Source organism: Camelina sativa, chromosome 8 (assembly GCF_030686135.1).
Source record: "Camelina sativa cultivar CO46 ecotype springtype chromosome 8, ASM3068613v1".
NCBI classification, from domain to species: Eukaryota; Viridiplantae; Streptophyta; class Magnoliopsida; order Brassicales; family Brassicaceae; genus Camelina; species Camelina sativa.
In genome coordinates this window covers 281,836-300,322 of record NC_141887.1, presented here as the reverse complement: position 1 = coordinate 300,322, position 18,487 = coordinate 281,836, and the positions used below count along the sequence as shown (strand labels likewise).

The window sequence follows — 18,487 nt, the reverse complement described above, 5'->3', positions numbered from 1 at the left end:
ATATTACTGAAGCCATTAAATACTCGATACCAGTTTCCTTATTTATAGGGATTATACTTCGGTTTGGTGACGGAAATAACTATTCTTGAACCAAACCAAAAACAGGATCCGAATATTATAAACATGGAGTACAAACAGATCCGCGAGTTTTATTTCTTCTGTTTCCGGGTCATACATGATCCACGTTCCAACCCAGTAATAATTTATTAGTCGACTCAAAGGTATAATGGTCATTAATCAAAATCAAAACTATAGGTTAATTTAATTAAATTAAATGATTCTCTAATCATTTTTAACGAAAAACGTATCAAAACGAAGTCATGGTCCAATTTGAGTCTAGTGAGTACTTCAGCTTTAATAGAATAGATGAATGAGTGAGTTGAATCTATGGTAATGTGACTCATGTATGCTTTGACTAACGCTCATCCCTTTTCTAATGGGAAATTGACACATAGCTTCAATTCCATACAACCCTCTTAGAGAGCCAGAGAAAAAACTTAAAACATGTAAGACCGGCTTTGACCAAACTTCAAATTAATCAAGGAGAAGATCTACCAAAAGACGACCGTGAGCCGGGGCTAGACAATCCAGTATTGAGATCCGAACATCCATGGCCTTCGCTACAGCTTGTGCCGCTCACTCCTCGATATGAATCCCCGGAGACAAGAGCTTGTATCAATTTAGGTGGTGGAGGAACCGTCACCTCCACAACTCCTTCAAGCATCTTCACTACCGTTCCCATCGCTGGCCTTATCTCTTCATTGTCTTGTATGCACCATACAGCCACCGTTGCCATCCTCGTCACCTCTTCCGTGTTATATTCTCCGTTGAGTCTAGAGTCGACCACAGAGTCCACATTGCCTTGTATGATTTCACGCGCTGCCCATGGCGGAAAGAACCTGAAAGAAAAGAAAGAAACATTGATTCAATGCTCTATTCTATCACAATTGACTCAACATTACATCATTGTCTATTATCTATACCATTTTTCAGGTTCTGTCTCTTTCTCTCCTGGTGTATCGCTATGGACAATAACATTTCTTCGACCACCAATCAGCTCGAGCAATGTCATTCCGAAGCTATACACATCGGCTTTTGTTGTGATGGGCAAACCTGATATCCACTCGGGAGCCACGTAGCCCCATGTCCCTCTCATTGTGGCAAGAACTCGGCTGAAGTCACGGCCAAGGAGTTTAGCCAAGCCAAAATCAGACACTTTGGCGTTGTAATCGCAGTCCAAAAGAATGTTCTCCGGCTTGATATCACAGTGAATAATACAGTCCCTGCATCCTTCATGCAGGTAAGCGATCCCTTTGGCAGTACCTAGAGCGATCCTGAAACGGATTTCCCAGCTTAACAGTTTGGGGCTTGTTTTAGACAAATAGGAGCTCAAGGATCCTTGTGGCATGTAATCGTAGACGAGAAGCCTGTGAAGATTCTCTGAACAGAAACCTCGAAGCCTAACGAGATTGACATGTTGGATGTTGCCAATGGTGCATACCTCAGCCCTGAACTCGCTCTCGCCACTTCCAGGTCTTTCTAAGCGTTTCACGGCCACAAAGGTGGAAGCACCCGGTAATGTTCCTTTGAAAACCGCCCCAAAACCGCCGTGTCCAACCTTGTCCGAGAACCCATTGGTAGCTACATGAAGCTCCTTGAAAGAGAAGACCTTTAAGTTCAGCACAGCGAACCCATCTTCGTCTTCCTTCCTCGTCTTCTTCTTCTTTCGATTCCTCTTCAACAGAATCATCAATGGCACCAACAGAGTAAACCCAAGAACAGAGATTGACCCGACAACGCTGCACAGTATAATTACGGTTTTAGAGATGCTTCCCTTGGAATTCCCTTTCCTCGGAGCTCTGATATACAAGAGATCACCATTAACTCCGGTCAATGAGCTCGAATTCTTCAAATTAATCGGCGGTTCAAGTAATATTTTGCAGAGATTCGATTTCTCATTGTGATAAAAACCAACACAAGAAGAGTTTCCTAGGCAGGTTTTGCCGCAGGAGCTCTTGCTTACCTGCAACCGCCACATCTTTACATCGCCGTCGTACCGGAGATCACCAACCGCCTCAAAAGTATCAGTCTTTTCGCCGGAATCACGGCGGCATCCGTCGCTGAAATCATCAGATCTCCAAGCAGCGTCGTTCTTAGGGCGGAAACCGCGTATACAGGCACATGGCTTGAGCAATTCGCCGCTGCAGACCCCTAATTGACCACAGAGACTGTAAACGGAGCAGGGAGTATCCGGCTGAACCCAGAACATGTTCCAGCTCTGCGTCTGCGGCTCCCAAGTGTACTGCCTCAGCAGGCCGTTGGCGCCGACCATGAACCGCGTTAGCATCGGCTCGGGAGTGACGATGTACCAAAAGGACGCGGCAGGAGTGTAAGGGTTAACGAAATGGAAACTGTAGATGTAGGGAACAGTCATCTCCGGCACGCCGACGAAGGCTTCTCCGGTCCAGTTCCCGGTGGACCAGTAAGGGGTGGTTCCTTTGTAAACAAGCTGGAACTCGTTGAAGCTTGGACTGAGCCTGAGAGAGTAAAAACCAGGGGAAGGATCGAACAGCGTCCGCCACGAAGTCATAGTGGTTCGGCCGGTGACATTCATACCCGGAAGCCAAGTGTCGGTGGGATTGTCGAAGCTCTGCCAAACCGGAGAACCGTCGTCTTTGATCAAAATCAGATTACCGGTTTCAGAGAACCGGATATGGGTACCGGGTTCATTGTTATCAGTCTGCCAAACGACGCCGTAGACGGAGTCTCTGACGACTAAGTAACCGGTGGAGGTGAGCTCGAGCGTGGAGGAGTCGGGATCGGAGACGGGTCGGATTCGATTGGCGACCCAAACGTGGGTAGGAGTAGGCAGAGAAGCATAGGAGATACCCAAATACCAATTGGAGGAACCATTATTGCTGAAGAAACCAAGCCGGAAGATAGATTTGAAACCCAGGATCGTTTGGTTTCCTTTGATGATGACTTTGTTTTGTGCAGTTTCAGACGGTGGAACAAGGAAGATGAGGACAAGAAGAAGAGGAAGATATGATCTAGTACATGGCATTGAGTCTTGTTCTTCTTCTTCGTCTTCTAATTCTTCTTTCTTAGATGAAGTATCGTTTGGTTGGTGTTGATATTTTTCTCGGTGGTGGTGATGATACTGATAGACATGGGAAACCTCCAAAAAAGCAAGAAAGCTCTTTCTCTCTCTCTCTCTCTCTCTCTCTCGACGTTTGAAATGTAGAGAGAATTTTTGGAAGGTTAAAATCTGTAAAAGCTGACGATTTCTCACGGACACACGATCTTCAAAAACAAAAGTAAAAAAAGAATTTTCACTCTCTCTCTCATAAAAGGTTTTGGAACTATAGTCCCTACGCTAAAGTTACCATATAACCCTCCTCCTTATGACCACCAACGCCACCGTCAGGTCCCATCATCACAGTGTGATGATCACACACGAAGTCCTTTTTATTGCTTTCCTTCGGTGACAATGTATATCATGTTCGACTTTGATCAGTTTAGTTAAAGAAAATGCCCGGAAATTTGTAATTTGTTTTTACTTATTTTTATTATGCGATCCAAAAACATAGTTTTATTAGAATTCTTTAGGCTTAATTAAAATGTTTTATTTCGCTGACGGAGAATGATGATGTACATAGAATTATTATAAAAAATAAAAAAGGGCAGAAGAGGAAATAAAGAAAGGAAAACGGAGGTGGCAGACATAGGTGCTTATAAGTCAAAGCCAATGACCTCTTTTTCTCCCTTCTTCATAAATGATTCCTAACTATGTCTTAATTATTTGTTAATTATATATTTAATTATTTTATATAAGCAGACACAAATGTATTTGTTACCAAAGAATAATAATATCGTTCGTACGTACACAAGACAAGACTTAACCGCATGTGGATCACTTTTTTTATTTGGAATATTCATAATTTTCTCTTTAGACTATGTGGATCACTTGAATCTCTCTCTTTTCTTTTTGAGCAACACTACTAAACCATGCTTCATGCCAAGATAGAATCATGGATCAAGACACGAGTCAACATGATTTTTTTTTATGGAGATGCAAACAATCGAACAGTCGAATTGGACCTATGTTTCTTCTTTATCACACACCAACAAAAAAGATAGGTAATATTTACAATTGTGTGTCTATTCAATCCATATGATTGCAACAACATAACCAATTCGACAAACAAAAAAGTAACTAAGCATCAGACAATGTGGACACCCAACAAAACAACTACGAGCCAGCAAGGACCAAAAAGAGAGATCTATACAAATTTTATGTAGTAGACTAACCAAATAAAGCGGCACACCTTCAATCTTTCAAGCCAGGGGATTGTGATATGCTAGTTCAAGCAATCATCAAACACAACTTCCTGTGTTAAATTGGAGAACAAAAAACATAATGTTAGTATGTTGTTGCCAATTGTGCATTTCTCTCCCCTATATACGCAAATCTTTCAGCAACCATCAATAAATTGATCTAACTACGAATTCCCAACTCTGTTTCCATTTGATTACATTGGATACGAATGAAGTGGTAAGTAAATTGCAATTCATTAATCATCATAACTCGAGAGGGAAACACACCTTATCACAGATAGGGCAACTATCGCTTCTTTCAATCCACTCCAGAAGACAAGAGAGGTGAAAATCATGCTCACACTTTGTCGTTAGTCTTGGATTTTCACCATCATAATCTGCATGTGATGAACCAAATGAATCATGGATTTTAATCAAAGCAAACATTTTTATGAAATTGTTCATTCAACGATGTAGATTTCTTACCTTCAAAGCAAATGGGACAACATTCATCCTCCTCTTCATCCACCAATTTCTTCCATCCTTTTTGATTTGAGAAATCTGATTTCCTCGGGGAAATAATGTCTGAGGTGTCTTGAGTTTTACAGACTGAGCCACCGAGATCTTCACACGTTGCTAGCGTTTCAAAACTGCTTCCACTAATCCTTCCTTTGCTAGATTCAGAATCTGTGGACTGTGGTTTCCCCAAAAGCAAATCATATGGAAGAGGAGCAGGGGCACAAAAGGTGTCAGGTATAGATGTCTCCAAACCTATATCAACCAAGAGGCCTGCGGTGAGTGCTGATCCCACAGCAGCTCGGGTTCCTGAAGGCCCAACCTCTTCAAAAGATTCTGGACACTGCGTAACAAACTTTAGTAAATAGAAACATTGTGTCTACCTACAATATGTTCAGAAGACATATTTTTCACAACGATAACAGCTTAACCCCACAACCTCTAGTAATCTACAATCAACCTCTCAATCATAATTAAAAAGTCATATGTTCTTATCCCAAATATTTGCTTTTAAGTAAAAGCACGATTGACCAAAAAGACAAAGGCAGATCAAAGATGAAGTAACTGACGTAATAGTAAACAGGTGTGCCAACAAGATGTGACTTCCTGGAGGAACAACAGCAACCTCCCATATTCACACCAACTATAATAAAAATACTTTAAGCAGACAAGAGTAGTATTCCTTGAAGCATTTTTACAGATGCCCTGCAGGAAAGAGAACATAATGAATGAGTCGTCTTCTTATGGATGCAACTAAAGTACACATAACACACCCCAATACAAGTGAAAATTCATTATTATAGTGTTTAGTAAGCAAAAAACCCCAGTTAAAAGTTGTATCATAAGAAACACAAAAAGGTATCAGAATGCTTTGTCTAGTGTAGTGTTCATCCAAATTAGCTGAAAACTTGAAATTTCACAAAGAATGTGATTTTATATTCTAATATCCCTTTAAGGATTCAGTCAAAGTTGCAACCACTCGAGTAATGACTTTTCAATCTTCGTCAAATACAACACAAATCATCTTCAAAAATTGATAACGTAAATATATATACAACATGAAAGTCGATTCAGCCAAATCCCCAACACATAATAAACATTGAAATTGAAAACTAAAATAACACAAACGAAACGATACCTGAACCCTAAAATTCGAAGAAGCCGTAAAGACAATTATTATAAAAATAAATAAAAGACGAAAACAGATTCCGGGAAAAAAATAAATATAAGAGACGGAATCGTAAACCGAGGAAAGCAATAACAAACGAAAATAACCTGAGAGAGAGATGACGCCGGAGATTATGGTTTTGTCGACCTGCCTGCCTTCTCCGGTGATGAAAAGTGAAATGGTGGCGAAGGAGGAGAAGGGAGCTCTCTTCTTTTCTCTCTATACTACTACTAGGCCGCTTAGGCTCTCATCATCATCGTTAATTATACTTTAACCCCTCACACACTTCATTAATGACTCTTGCCTAATTATCATTATTCTTCCCCCCCCCCCCCCTCGTTAACATATATGGTACGATATAGAGATGGGCTTATGTTATGAAATATGGGCTACAAACATTTTGGGCTATGGCCCATTATTAAGAAGGTCAAGCCTCTGTCACTGTCAGAGACTATTATTTTATTCATTGGTAAAGTGGGTCAAATATCATATCCTACTTCAACTGCTATGAATCTTCCATCCTAACCATATTAATATAGCCTAATTAATTAATATTAGTATTATATTTATTGATTGATTACCTTAAAATCAAAGTTTACTTAATTTACCATTTCATTTAAGCCTACCGCTTTTAAAGAACGTATTCTAAAATCAGATGGGAATATCCAATGAAAAAAATCTAACTTAAGTTTACTTTTCTATATATCCTTTTATTTTTGATTAGATTTGGGTATATATATATATGTTCTGAAAAATACAAATTTAATGCGATCGCGATTATTGCATTAAACAGAGAGGGTCTCGCATTTATTAATATGGTGGTCTCTAAACAGATACTAGTATCATACGGATTGATAGATTACGTCTGGCATTGAACTACTACTGTACCAATTATTACCCTCTGTATTGTTTCCTTTTTTTTTTGCCGTAATCATCTTTTGTTGACAAATCAATTTCATTATTCAAGAAAGAAAAAAACATACTTATAAATTTTCTTGATGTTATATATACTATTATCATGTAATAGGGAATAATATATCTGATTTGTCAAAATGTACAGTATATTTGGCATAATAATATTATGTAATAACGAATAATACTATACTATATCAAATATATAACCAACCGTTTTGTCTTCTATTTTTTTCAAATTCTATGATAAGACAATGATTACAAATCATTAGACTATGTAATACTACTAGAAAAATATTAGGGGAATAATAATTATACATACGCTTAATTATCTAAACTTGTCGGGGTCTGAATTACTCGTTAATTATAGAGAACGTCAAGTTGTATAGCTGGGGCTGGCGGCAATAAATACACACCAAAAAGGAAAAGAAAAAAAAAGAGTCTTATGAAAAATAATCAACGCAGAAGAAAGAATAAAACAAAACAAAAAAAGTATTGTAAAAGTCAGTCTCTTCTTCCCTTGTCCGCTATTGTTACGACGTTTCACTAACGAAACGAGGCTCTACGAAATTTCCGATGCCCAGTCGTCGGAGACATAGCTACACCGGCGGATCTTCTCCTGCTGCAACCGCTTCTTCTTCTTACAGCATAACGAGTTCTATCACCGATCGTTCCTTCCCTACCCCTACACATACCCCCACCGACAAATCCACTAGCTCCGTCGCTAGTTGGATCTCCGGCCTCTTCATCAACTGCTTCACTCCTCCGATTCCGTTTCCTCCAAAAATTTCAACGATTCTTCTAAGTCCTCTTCTTCCGGTACCTATCTATATTCCTCTATCTTTTTCTTTTTTTTTTTTCAGGTTTGGATGTTTTTGAATTCTAGTCCCAAGGGTTTTGATATATATAGCTTTTTTTTTTCAATTTCTGTATTACTTACTCGTATAGTTGATGTTTTTTTTTTTTTTTTTTTTAATTTCACCGTTTGATATATCATAACATAACAGCTGATGATATTATTTATTGGTCTTTGTGTATGTGTTAATAATGTTGTGTGTGTATACTCTGTTCTCTGTACAGAACATAATAGAAGGAGCTCAACTGGAAGTTTGCAGAGGCATAATAATGGGAATGCTAACGAAACAGAGCATTCAAGATTCACCTTCCATGAAATCTACGACGCTACCAAGAACTTCTCCCCATCCTTCAGGATCGGCCAAGGAGGTTTTGGCACTGTTTACAAGGTCAAACTTAGAGATGGCACTACCTTTGCTGTCAAACGGGCCAAAAAGGTCTTTGATCCTCTCTTCTTCTTAAGTCTTTTTCAAAATTATCCTGCTAGCTAAATTACAAAAGAGACTCGATCGATCACCATATATTGTTACTTAATTAATATGATGATGGGTATATATATGTATGCAGAGTATGCACGACGACCGTCAAGGTGCAGAGTTTAAGAGTGAGATTCAGACCTTGGCTCAAGTTACACACTTGAGTCTGGTGAAATATTATGGATATGTGGTGCACGATGACGAGAAGATTCTCATTGTCGAGTATGTAGCCAATGGAACTCTCAGAGATCACTTGGATTGTGAGTACTTTCTACTCTCTCTTCATTAATAATATTTCAAAGCAAATCGAGCAATGTTTTTGAATGGAGGAGGCTCTTTGTAGGCAAGGAAGGAAAGGTTCTAGATATGGCCACTCGGCTAGATATCGCAACCGATGTAGCTCATGCCATTACCTATCTTCACATGTATACACGTATGAATCCTTCTTTCTCTCTTTAGTTTCTTCCCTGTCAGTTACGTTGTACTTGTTCTTAATTTGACTCATTTGTTTTCTTGATGTATAATAGAGCCACCTATCATCCATAGAGACATAAAGTCTTCCAACATTCTCCTCACTGAGAATTTCAGAGCCAAGGTTGCAGATTTCGGTTTCGCAAGATTAGCTCCAGATACCGAATCAGGAGCCACACATGTCTCAACACAAGTCAAAGGAACCGCAGGTTACTTGGACCCTGAGTACTTAACAACGTATCAACTCACAGAGAAAAGCGACGTCTACTCCTTTGGTGTCCTGCTCGTCGAGATCCTCACAGGTCGACGTCCCATTGAGCTTAGCAGGGGACAAAAAGAACGCATCACCATTAGATGGGTAAACTAAACATTATCTAAACTACTATGTATATATAGTACTATGTGTGACTCGTGTTTTGATTCGTTTAATGGTCGTGATTTGATCAGGCGATCAAGAAGTTCACGAGTGGAGATACGATATCGGTATTGGACCCGAAGCTAGAACAAACTCCAGCGAACAACTTAGCATTAGAGAAGGTATTGGAGATGGCGTTTCAGTGTCTAGCTCCTCATAGAGGTTCGAGACCAAGCATGAAAAAATGCAGTGAGATTTTGTGGGGAATTCGTAAGGATTACAGAGAGCTGCTCAACACAACTAGTCTTTGAGATTCTTCTCTACTCTATGGTTTTAAAAAAAAAACACTATCATTTGTACGAGAGAATTGTTGATTTGTAATTGTTTTCTCTTCTGAAACTTAATAATACTAACGTGTATGTGATATTAATAAATTGGGTTATTACCACACACGTTACTCTAACTGAATGATTCGCTAAAAATAATATTTTCGGTCAACCTAAATCTATAGCCATTACAACAGCATGTTGACATAGATAAGGCAAATAAGAAAAAAATCCTTCAAGATAATTTTTTATAGTATTAAACTGTTAATTAGTATAATTGTCCTCATAAGGTATATTATGCATCTATCAATGTCTTAACTCTTAGTCTATATATCTTAACAATTTTATTTCTTGACAAAAAAATATGGGGTAAAGTACTAAAGTGTTTCGTTTCAGACGAAAATTGTTTCTAATTGTTCTCAAGTCTCTAAGATTAGCGATAAACCTTATTATTATCTATAGGTGGTGTGAAGAGGTAGTTTTTTAGCTTTCTGAATGCATCGTACCAGGTTTCGTTTCATTCGAACTTTCCTTTGGTCTTAAGCAATTGGTAAAATGGGAGGCATTCATTCGAACTTCTCTAGCATTCTTTGGTGATACCAAATAGCTGAGGAATTCGTCTGACTTCACTGAAAAGGTGCACTTAGTCGGGTTTAACTTCATATCGTATTTGATTAGTATGTCAAAGCATTACTGAAGGTGGTGATGTGCTCGTTAGCGTATAGCGACTTGCTTGTCGATATATATTTGCATAGTTCGGTCAAGTTGTTTTGCGACATCTTATTTGAAAGAATGTGTATTTCCTTGATCCTTTACAATGGAGATTACAATATATTTGAAGACAAATCAGTTATCAACAATATTGATCTGCCTAAGATAGTGGAGAATATATCTGAACCAGTATTTGACTAAGTCCAAATATTCCATATTCGGTCATTATCACCAGATGCTGATAAGTGGCACCGGCATTCTTCAGGCTGAATGACATGACTTTGTAGCAGTAGGTTCCTCGTTCGGTGATGAACGAAGTATTCTCCTGATCGTCTTTGTGCATAAGGATCTGGTTATAGCCGAAAAATGCGTCCATAAAAGTTAGAAGCTCGTTGCTCGCGGTTGATTCAAAATTATTGCATTTAGAAGATATTTTTATTAAATGCATTTTCTAAAGCATTTCAAAATCTAAATTTAAATGAGGGTTTCCTTACTCAATAAATTCGGATCAAAACATCTTAATAATCTCCCTACTAATGATCCTAACTTATACTTTATTGACAAAAAAAATAAAAATAAAAATCTTAAGTTATGGTAACCTTTCCAGATTAGTATGAATTTATAACAAAGTTTTAGATATCAAATTTTATGAGTATATTTTAATTTTCATATTATTTTTTAGTATTGTGTATGTTATTACTTATTAGCATGTACTAGTAATATACTAAATCAGAAAATCATATATATTTTTATGTAACAGTATAATTTTCTAATTAATGTGTGTTTAAATTACTATGAAACCAGTCATATTATGTAGTTAAAATTCATTCATTCAAAGTTCAAACTATAGTACTTCGTCAAACAATGTATTTTTACTGCAATTTATTCTTATCTCCGAAAATAAAAAGATACATACTTTATCTTTTGTGAATTTTTATATTGACAATAGATTTTAATCTTTGTTTGATTAATTGATATAAATTTAAATTTGAAAAATGAGAGACGCTCTTTAAACCCTTTATGTTTATAATTATCCTATGAAAACTATATCTTTATAATGTCTTTCAAATTAAAAGACAAATATGCGACTGAAAACCAGTGTTCAAGAAAGCGGTCTAGACGGCCGTCTAGGCGCTAGGCGCTCAGCAGACGCCTAGATGACCACCTAACCTGCTTAAAATTACATACATTTTATTTTAATATTTATTTTTGATTTTTAAATTACATATAATTAAATTATTATGTTTTATATCTATATACGTAATTATAAACATTTATATGTTGTTAATATAACTTAAATAAATGTATTTTTCTTACCGTTGTTTATAAATTTTTTATTTTTATAACATGTATTTTAATATAATTATATATATATATAATGTTTTATGTTGTAAACGCCTAAACCGCCTAAAAACCGTCTAGGCCCCGACTAAGCGTTCTAGGCGCTAGGCGTTGGGTCACCGCCCAGATACCGCCTAGCGCTTTCTTATACACTGCTGAAAACTAAGTACATAATTAAACAATAGAAAACGTAGACAGTGATGAAAAAAAAGTATATATACAAAGATTTTGATTTATTCATTCACAAAAGCAATAGCAAAGTGATAAAATAAATTATTTTAAACAATAACAACTTAGTTTATCACTAATTAATCACAATTAAGTTTAATGATAGTGTTTAAAAAGATTTTTTTTTTCTTCTTAACAATAGTGATAAAAAATAAGAATTGAAAACATGAAATTAAAAAAAAAAAAAAAAATTAATAAAAAAACTAAGACAAATTCATCTAACCGAATACAACATAAAAGGTAGAAACTAGACAAAGTCCCTCATCCAACCCACAAAGTGAGAAATAAAGAATAAAAAACAGACAATTAAAAAAAAAAAAAAACATAAAAGGACAGAAATGCCCTTAGAAAACATAAAATATTTCACATGAGGGATTTCAAAGACCTTTCCTTAACGGGCTTCCTTGCTCTCTTAATCGTCTTCTTCATCATTATCATCTTGTCTTTCTTTTGCTTCTTCCCATGATCGCTCTCCTCATCTTCATCCATCACGTCGACATAATCCTCTTCCACATAATCAAACCCGTCAAAGCTAACGCTCCCACTTCCAAACGCCGCCGTTTTATCACCCTCTTCGTTGCTACTGCTACTGGTACTACTTCTGCTCTTTTTATTATTATCGCCCAAACCTAACTTCTCGTCATCGGAGCCGCCTCTTTTTCTCCCCCACCGTGGCCCGAAACCAGAGTAATAGTAAAACTCGTACGGATTCTTCGATGCGGCAGCGGAAGCTAGAGCTTTCTTGCCCGTACCACGTGGCCGTCCGCGTTTAGGCGGCGCCGGAATTGTAACAACACCCACTTGGCCCTCGTCGTCGGAGGTTTTGACCGGCGATTTAGGCTCGAGGAGAGCTTCGGATTTCTTGTCACTGCTACTATCGCTCTGATCCATTGGTTCATCAGCGTCCGGAGATAGCTCGTACTTATCCTCCGCCGCATTGAGATTAAGTTTCTCGACGGAGACAAGGTTGTGACTATCTCCCATGGAGTTATTAAATCTGTACGATAAATTAAATAAAGAAAGATGTGATTTGAAAAAGAAAAAAAATTGAAACCGGGTCGCCCGGCAATTCGATTCGGGCGAAATTAAATAACCCGATTATCAAAAATACGAGTAAAACCCTAAAAAAATAAAACAAGAAGACGGAAGCAAAAACGAAAGCAGACAATAGTGGATATAATTGACAAGTCGATTAGGGGGAGTGAAGAACAAAATGGATAGTTTATTATTACCTAACAGCAGCGCCACTACAATCTCCCACACTCACCACATCCGCATTGAAGTTGTTATCTTCTCCATTGAACTGAGTTAACGAAGAAACTTTTGTAATAACGATAGAAAAAAGAATAATCGGGGATAGAGAAAGGAAATGGGAATCAACGAAGCAAAATAACAACGACCCATCAACACTAATCGATAGATTAAACGACCCAGCAACTCAAAATCCATAATTTTAGGGTTCTTTCAAGTTTCCCCGAACAGAAATGAATAAAAATACGAAACAAACCCTAGCTAATAGGAGGAGGCGGAGGACGATAGAAGAAATGCTGGGCATTGGCGAAAACGAAATCGAAATGGGAATCAAATATGGAAAGCGAATTTGAATTTACCTGGTGGTGAACGAGAGGCGGAGTAGAAGAAGAAGAAGAAGAGGAAGACGATAGAGGGAGGAACCACGACGAGTCGAGCAGGTTAGTTAACTCGCAATCGCCAGAGGAAGTGACCGGAATCACATCCCATGGAGACTGGTTTAAGTGACAAACATACGTCTCCGGTCTCTCTCCGCCGTAACCTAAAAGAACCGATGCCAGCTTCGTGTTCTTCCGAATCCTCATTTTTTTTTTCCTTTGGCCCCGAAATGGAACAACAGAGAAACCAAACAGGTTATTAGAAAACGCTCGATAAAATAAATATTTTGGTATCACCACACCACGTAAGCATACGACTCGATTCACCTCTTCTTCCTCACCAGTTTTTAGTTTTTTTTTTCTTTTTCTTTTTCTTGGAGCAGATCTCACAGAACTCGATAGGAGGGTTCTTTTTTATTTTTTTGCTGTTTTGATTAAAAGTTCTTTTATTTGCTTTTCTCGGCCCTTCTTATATTTTCTATATGTTTTTTCCATTGGACGGAAATGTCCTTAGGTTTTACTTTGATACCCTATAATATCCTTCTCATTTTAGTAGGGTAAATTAAAAAAAGCATAAGAGAAAAGCTGCCGCTAAATTTTACCAAATTTTAAGTTCCAAGGACAATAATCGCCTGTGCTAAGATCCACCGTAACATCTTACTCCTCTTTTTGGTCAATATACCTCTTTTCTTATTTTTGTCAACTACATAAATGTAAGAATTTTTTTTTTAAGTATTCATATGTACTTCTTATTTTAAAATTTTGTCAACGGCATAAAAATGTATGGAATTCAAATTATACAAAACAGCATTGGAAAAAAAATCTCAAAGGATCTATCAAAGGATCGATCTGACAAATATATGTGGTATCTAAAAATGGTAGTCGTCTACTATATATCACGTGATAGAGGCAATGGGTCACGTGAGGAGTGAGTTTTGACTGAGAGAGCATATGCACATGGGATTTTGCCTCCGAAGTTTTTTTTTTTTTTTTTTTTTTAACTCAAGTGTTTGAACTTTGAAATGAAAATCACTAAATCAGACAAAGCCTCTAAGATCATTTGTCTGATTAAGGGAGAGACGAACAAAATTGAGGAGCGTGAGAGACACACGCTACAGGCGAGAGAGTGGCGAACAAGTGTGGACCCACTTTGTGCTGGACTTTGTGATTAGTGATCGGAATGAGGCGACGATGCTGGTGAGTTCGGTCGGGGATACAGCCGCCTGTTAATTCGTCGTGGTCAATGAGAATCAACGGCCACGATTTGATTCTCAAGCGGAGGAGGGTTAGGCAGAGAATCTGACGGTCGCTCTTTGGATTTACTATTTTAAAGTCAGTGCACGCGGCTGTATCTTCAACGCTTACGTGGCTCCGATGTAGATTTTATTACCAATAATAATGTAATGACACAATTTATCTGATTATTAATAGGGAAATAAAACTCTATGCACGGTTTATCGAAAAAAAAAAAGGTTTTATTATAGCGTAATACAACACCAAATGTGTTACTAGTTCAAGTGTATTAAATTATAGCAATGAAAACTGCCACGTGTATCTCGTGGTGTCAACAATCGTATAATGTGATCAAAAGATTTGAAATACTGGAGAGATGTATCTGGCGCTTTCCGACCCCTTAATCTCAGAAATAGCATGTACACTGGCTATATAAGAAAAGCCCAACAATGAATCCCTCAGTTTTAATCCTTCAAGTTAGATTATAGTAATAACTCTGTTAAGTGTCAACATTCTCTCAACTAGAAGATAGACTGTAACTTTTATTTTATACAGTAATTAACTAATCATACTAATGTGCAAATTTGATCCCAAAGAGTATAGAAGAAAAGATCATTGCAGAATTAACCTAATCTTTCTCTTTTGTTTCTTAGTCTTTGAAAATGGCTGTAAATCTGCAAAATCATCATCATCAATTCATCATCATTAGTCATTACTCATTACAAGTCTTTAGCAGATTGAGCTTAATTGTAACTCAAGCATTAACTCGATGGTTCTTTTACCTGTCGTATTTTTGAGCTGCATTCTTTTAAAATCATAGGAGAGGGAGTGGATTTAATCGTGTCATGATCAAGAGTTCGATTACGATTACTATAAATAAAACGTAAATTCAAGAAGGAAAAAAAAAGTTTGTGACACAGTAACCAGTCATTTACTTAAATCCTCTAATTATAATCTTGTGAATTTATTTTTGACTATTCATTCCTAAGTTTAGTGATCTATTCGAAAGTACAAATTCCGAGAACTTCTTATGCACAGTTTGCTCTCTCACCGTTTAAAAAAATAAAATTAGACGGAACCTACACGAAATTGGTAGCTAGCGCAGTAGCGCTAAGACCGGTAGTAAAAAGAGTATGGCATGGTCAATGACGGTATCAATATATGTTCTATATAGTCATGGATCAAACACATACCTGATCCATGGTGGATGAGCTTGAAGCAATGTTGGATGTGGTAGATCCTTCAGCTCTTCTGAAGTCACCATCCGCCTATTCTTAGATCTCAACTTTATGTTATCTTCCTTGGTATCTCCTGAAGACCATTTCTTTCCTCTGTTGGACAAACCAATGTTTTTGTGTTTTCTTAGTTTGAGGAGATTTGGTCTTATTGAGATTTTATTACGTTCTCTACTCTCAATTTAAGATCTTCTTTGATGCCAAAAGACACAACTCTGTTTTAGCTTACATAAGTGAACAAAAAAAACGAGTAACCCTGTGTCTTTCACTTTCACAAACCATCGTTTCATATATCGTGTATGTGAGAGTGACCTTCTACATTTATTACTTGTGAGTTGTGAGGCCTCCCATTGGTAGCTCATGACGTCTAGCTTCCGAACAATACCTTCAGATTTGCAATATTGTCAAGCCTCTCTCAACAGATCCTCCAAATCTGGCAATCGACATGACAACTAACTATTAGTTATTGGGCCGTATAAAGATTGGGCCCAATAAGTCCACAAAAATTAGGGTTTTTTTTTTTTTGCATAAGCCATAAAACGTCTCTTAGGTTAAAAGATTCGGGTCCGTCCTTCCTTGCAGCAAAAAAAAAGAGCAGCAATACGCCGTCGAGCTTCGTTCGTCTCCCTCAGGTTGCTTCACTTAATCCAAATTTGAATTTTTTACATGTTTACCTGAATATATCGGTTAATGTGATCCATCGGTTTCGTATGTCTGTGATTGTACAGAAGAAGAAGCTGAGCTGAAAATATGGCTTACCAAGCAATGAAGCCAACCAAGGCTGGTTTGGAAGAACCACTTGAGCAAATTCACAAGATCAGGATCACACTCTCCTCCAAGAATGTGAAGAACTTGGAAAGAGGTATATTTTTTTTTTTAATCGTGGTAGCCTAATCATTTCGATTTTAGCAATTCAGTTTTGAGCTGCTCTCAAAAACCATATGTCATTCATTTTGAGGGTACCACCATATAGAAGATGTAACATTCATTTGTATTGGAACCGTTCCAAAATAGGGTCTTTGATTTGCTTCAATGGATTGAAAGTTGGGAACTTTTGAATTTGATGGTTTAGGATCAAAATACTAAAAATCATTGTTTTAATGTTATGTTGCTGCAAATGATATATATGTAGTGTGCACTGATTTGGTTCGTGGAGCTAAGGACAAGAGACTGAGAGTTAAGGGACCAGTGAGAATGCCCACCAAGGTTCTTAAAATCACTACCCGAAAAGCTCCTTGTGGTGAAGGTATAACTATTATGGCTCATCTCATCTTTTATGTCTTGAGAAACACTACTATAAGTGCTCGAGCTATGGATTTATTGTTTTCGGAACCATCCCTTAGTTCATTTTACTTGATATTAAACTAAGGATTTAGTCTTAGAGAAAATGTGATTGTTGCTCAATATTGTTCTCTACTCTGTCACTGCAAGTGTCTTCACATTGGCTGCGACTCTTTTTAACTATTATTGGTTGGTGTTGTATAACAGGAACCAATACATGGGACAGATTTGAGCTTAGGGTTCACAAGCGTGTGATTGATCTCTTCAGCTCTCCTGATGTTGTCAAGCAGATCACTTCCATCACCATTGAACCTGGTGTTGAGGTCGAGGTCACCATCGCCGACTCGTAGATCAACCCTACTTCTGTTTTTTTTTTTGGCTTTCTCTTTTGGAATTCTCTTTTAAGAAACAATCTTTTGGAATGTTTTTGTTGTAGTGAAACCTAAGTTCTTGTGTTTTCTTTAATTGAATAGATTTTGAAGATTGATATTATAACTACTCTCAATTTAAGTTCCTTGGACCTTTCTGATTTTACAAGACTTCACCAAGTAGCCAGTTAGCAATCAATCATAGTTTACTTTATCTGATTTCAGTGAGAGATGATGTCTTAGGAGGACTATTGAAATAGGCACTTTTTGAAAAGTAGTAGCAGAACATAACAATTTTATCGTTTAACAAAATACAACCCATTCATCGCTTAAAATATCGTTAAAATAAGACACAATATGTTTGTCTAGTGATGATCCTTTTGTCTCACACTTTCATGAACCATCTCTTCAGCATCTTCAAACCTCTGATCACTGATTTGGAGCTGCAGGGTGAATACACAAAAAGTCAATGAAACCAGCTAATCTTTTTTATAAACAAATAAAGGAAGAAAGAAATGAAAGCAGATGTTTTATATTATTACCTCAAGCAATAGGCTGAGCAAGACCTTCAATCTCCATTGGAATGACCAATTACACTTGTCTTACTCTGAGATATTTGCCATTCTGCACCTTCATTTGCTGTAAAACACATACACACACAGAAAAACTTGTGTTGGGAATACGTTAATCAGTTTTTGTAGCGTAACTGAAGTATCTTGTCTTGGGAGTTGTTAACTCTTAGCTTGTTGTTTCCTAGGATTTGTACTGATTTCACAGACAATAAGATGTTATTCCGATTCAGGTTTTGTGATGATGCTTCTCTTAATTTTTGTAGATTTTAGACATTAATTGTTTCCCTCTTGTAAGAAGAAGTTGTGTGTTGGTGAGTTACTTGGTTATCTCATTGTTTTGTCTTTGCTCTTTCAACTTGATGAAATTTTCGAGGTCCAAAAAGATGTGATCATGTTCTTGTTTGGTGGACTCTTTCCTGAAAGAAAGAGCCAGAGCTGCTGCAATTTCTGTAGGTATGTATCCACTTCGTCTTTAATTACTAATAAATTTTGAT

The 18,487-nt window shown here is 37.3% G+C and overlaps 5 protein-coding genes across 6 annotated transcripts; 2 read left to right on the top strand and 3 right to left on the bottom strand.

Moving 5' to 3' along the window:
* Nucleotides 1-410: 410 nt before the first annotated feature.
* Nucleotides 411-3,586, bottom strand: LOC104705296 (G-type lectin S-receptor-like serine/threonine-protein kinase SD2-2). The gene is made up of 2 exons (XM_087460586.1): nucleotides 984-3,586; nucleotides 411-899 (listed from the first exon to the last, which is right to left on the bottom strand). The coding sequence occupies exons 1-2, from the start codon at nucleotides 3,062-3,064 to the stop codon at nucleotides 539-541; spliced, it is 2,442 nt and encodes an 813-aa protein (XP_087316712.1). The 5' UTR covers nucleotides 3,065-3,586; the 3' UTR covers nucleotides 411-538.
* Nucleotides 3,587-4,088: 502 nt separating this feature from the next.
* On the bottom strand, nucleotides 4,089-6,327 carry LOC104705295 (putative E3 ubiquitin-protein ligase RHB1A). The gene is made up of 5 exons (XM_010421267.2): nucleotides 6,109-6,327; nucleotides 5,403-5,538; nucleotides 4,804-5,176; nucleotides 4,606-4,715; nucleotides 4,089-4,391 (listed from the first exon to the last, which is right to left on the bottom strand). Exons 2-5 carry the CDS (start codon nucleotides 5,463-5,465, stop codon nucleotides 4,362-4,364), a joined length of 576 nt encoding a protein of 191 aa, XP_010419569.2. The 5' UTR covers nucleotides 5,466-5,538; nucleotides 6,109-6,327; the 3' UTR covers nucleotides 4,089-4,361.
* Nucleotides 6,328-7,349: 1,022 nt separating this feature from the next.
* LOC104705294 (calmodulin-binding receptor-like cytoplasmic kinase 2) lies at nucleotides 7,350-9,520 on the top strand. Its single transcript, XM_010421266.3, is given in 7 exon segments — nucleotides 7,350-7,679; nucleotides 7,682-7,732; nucleotides 7,994-8,205; nucleotides 8,336-8,504; nucleotides 8,588-8,677; nucleotides 8,772-9,073; nucleotides 9,163-9,520. Coding segments are annotated over 7 exon segments (1,233 nt in total). The 5' UTR covers nucleotides 7,350-7,489; the 3' UTR covers nucleotides 9,382-9,520.
* Nucleotides 9,521-11,828: 2,308 nt separating this feature from the next.
* Nucleotides 11,829-13,751, bottom strand: LOC104705293 (uncharacterized). Of its 2 annotated transcripts, none has more exons than XM_087460592.1 (4): nucleotides 13,632-13,751; nucleotides 13,287-13,521; nucleotides 12,909-12,979; nucleotides 11,829-12,673 (listed from the first exon to the last, which is right to left on the bottom strand). In XM_087460592.1, the coding sequence occupies exons 2-4, from the start codon at nucleotides 13,509-13,511 to the stop codon at nucleotides 12,040-12,042; spliced, it is 930 nt and encodes a 309-aa protein (XP_087316718.1). In that variant the 5' UTR covers nucleotides 13,512-13,521; nucleotides 13,632-13,751; the 3' UTR covers nucleotides 11,829-12,039. The 2 variants fall into 2 exon arrangements, with proteins under 2 accessions (XP_087316718.1, XP_010419566.1); XM_010421264.3 differs by having other exon boundaries at nucleotides 13,646-13,750.
* Nucleotides 13,752-16,122: 2,371 nt separating this feature from the next.
* LOC104705292 (small ribosomal subunit protein uS10y-like) lies at nucleotides 16,123-17,567 on the top strand. Its single transcript, XM_010421262.3, has 4 exons — nucleotides 16,123-16,404; nucleotides 16,501-16,634; nucleotides 16,905-17,018; nucleotides 17,261-17,567. Exons 2-4 carry the CDS (start codon nucleotides 16,523-16,525, stop codon nucleotides 17,401-17,403), a joined length of 369 nt encoding a protein of 122 aa, XP_010419564.1. The 5' UTR covers nucleotides 16,123-16,404; nucleotides 16,501-16,522; the 3' UTR covers nucleotides 17,404-17,567.
* The last annotated feature ends 920 nt before the right edge of the window (nucleotides 17,568-18,487 follow it).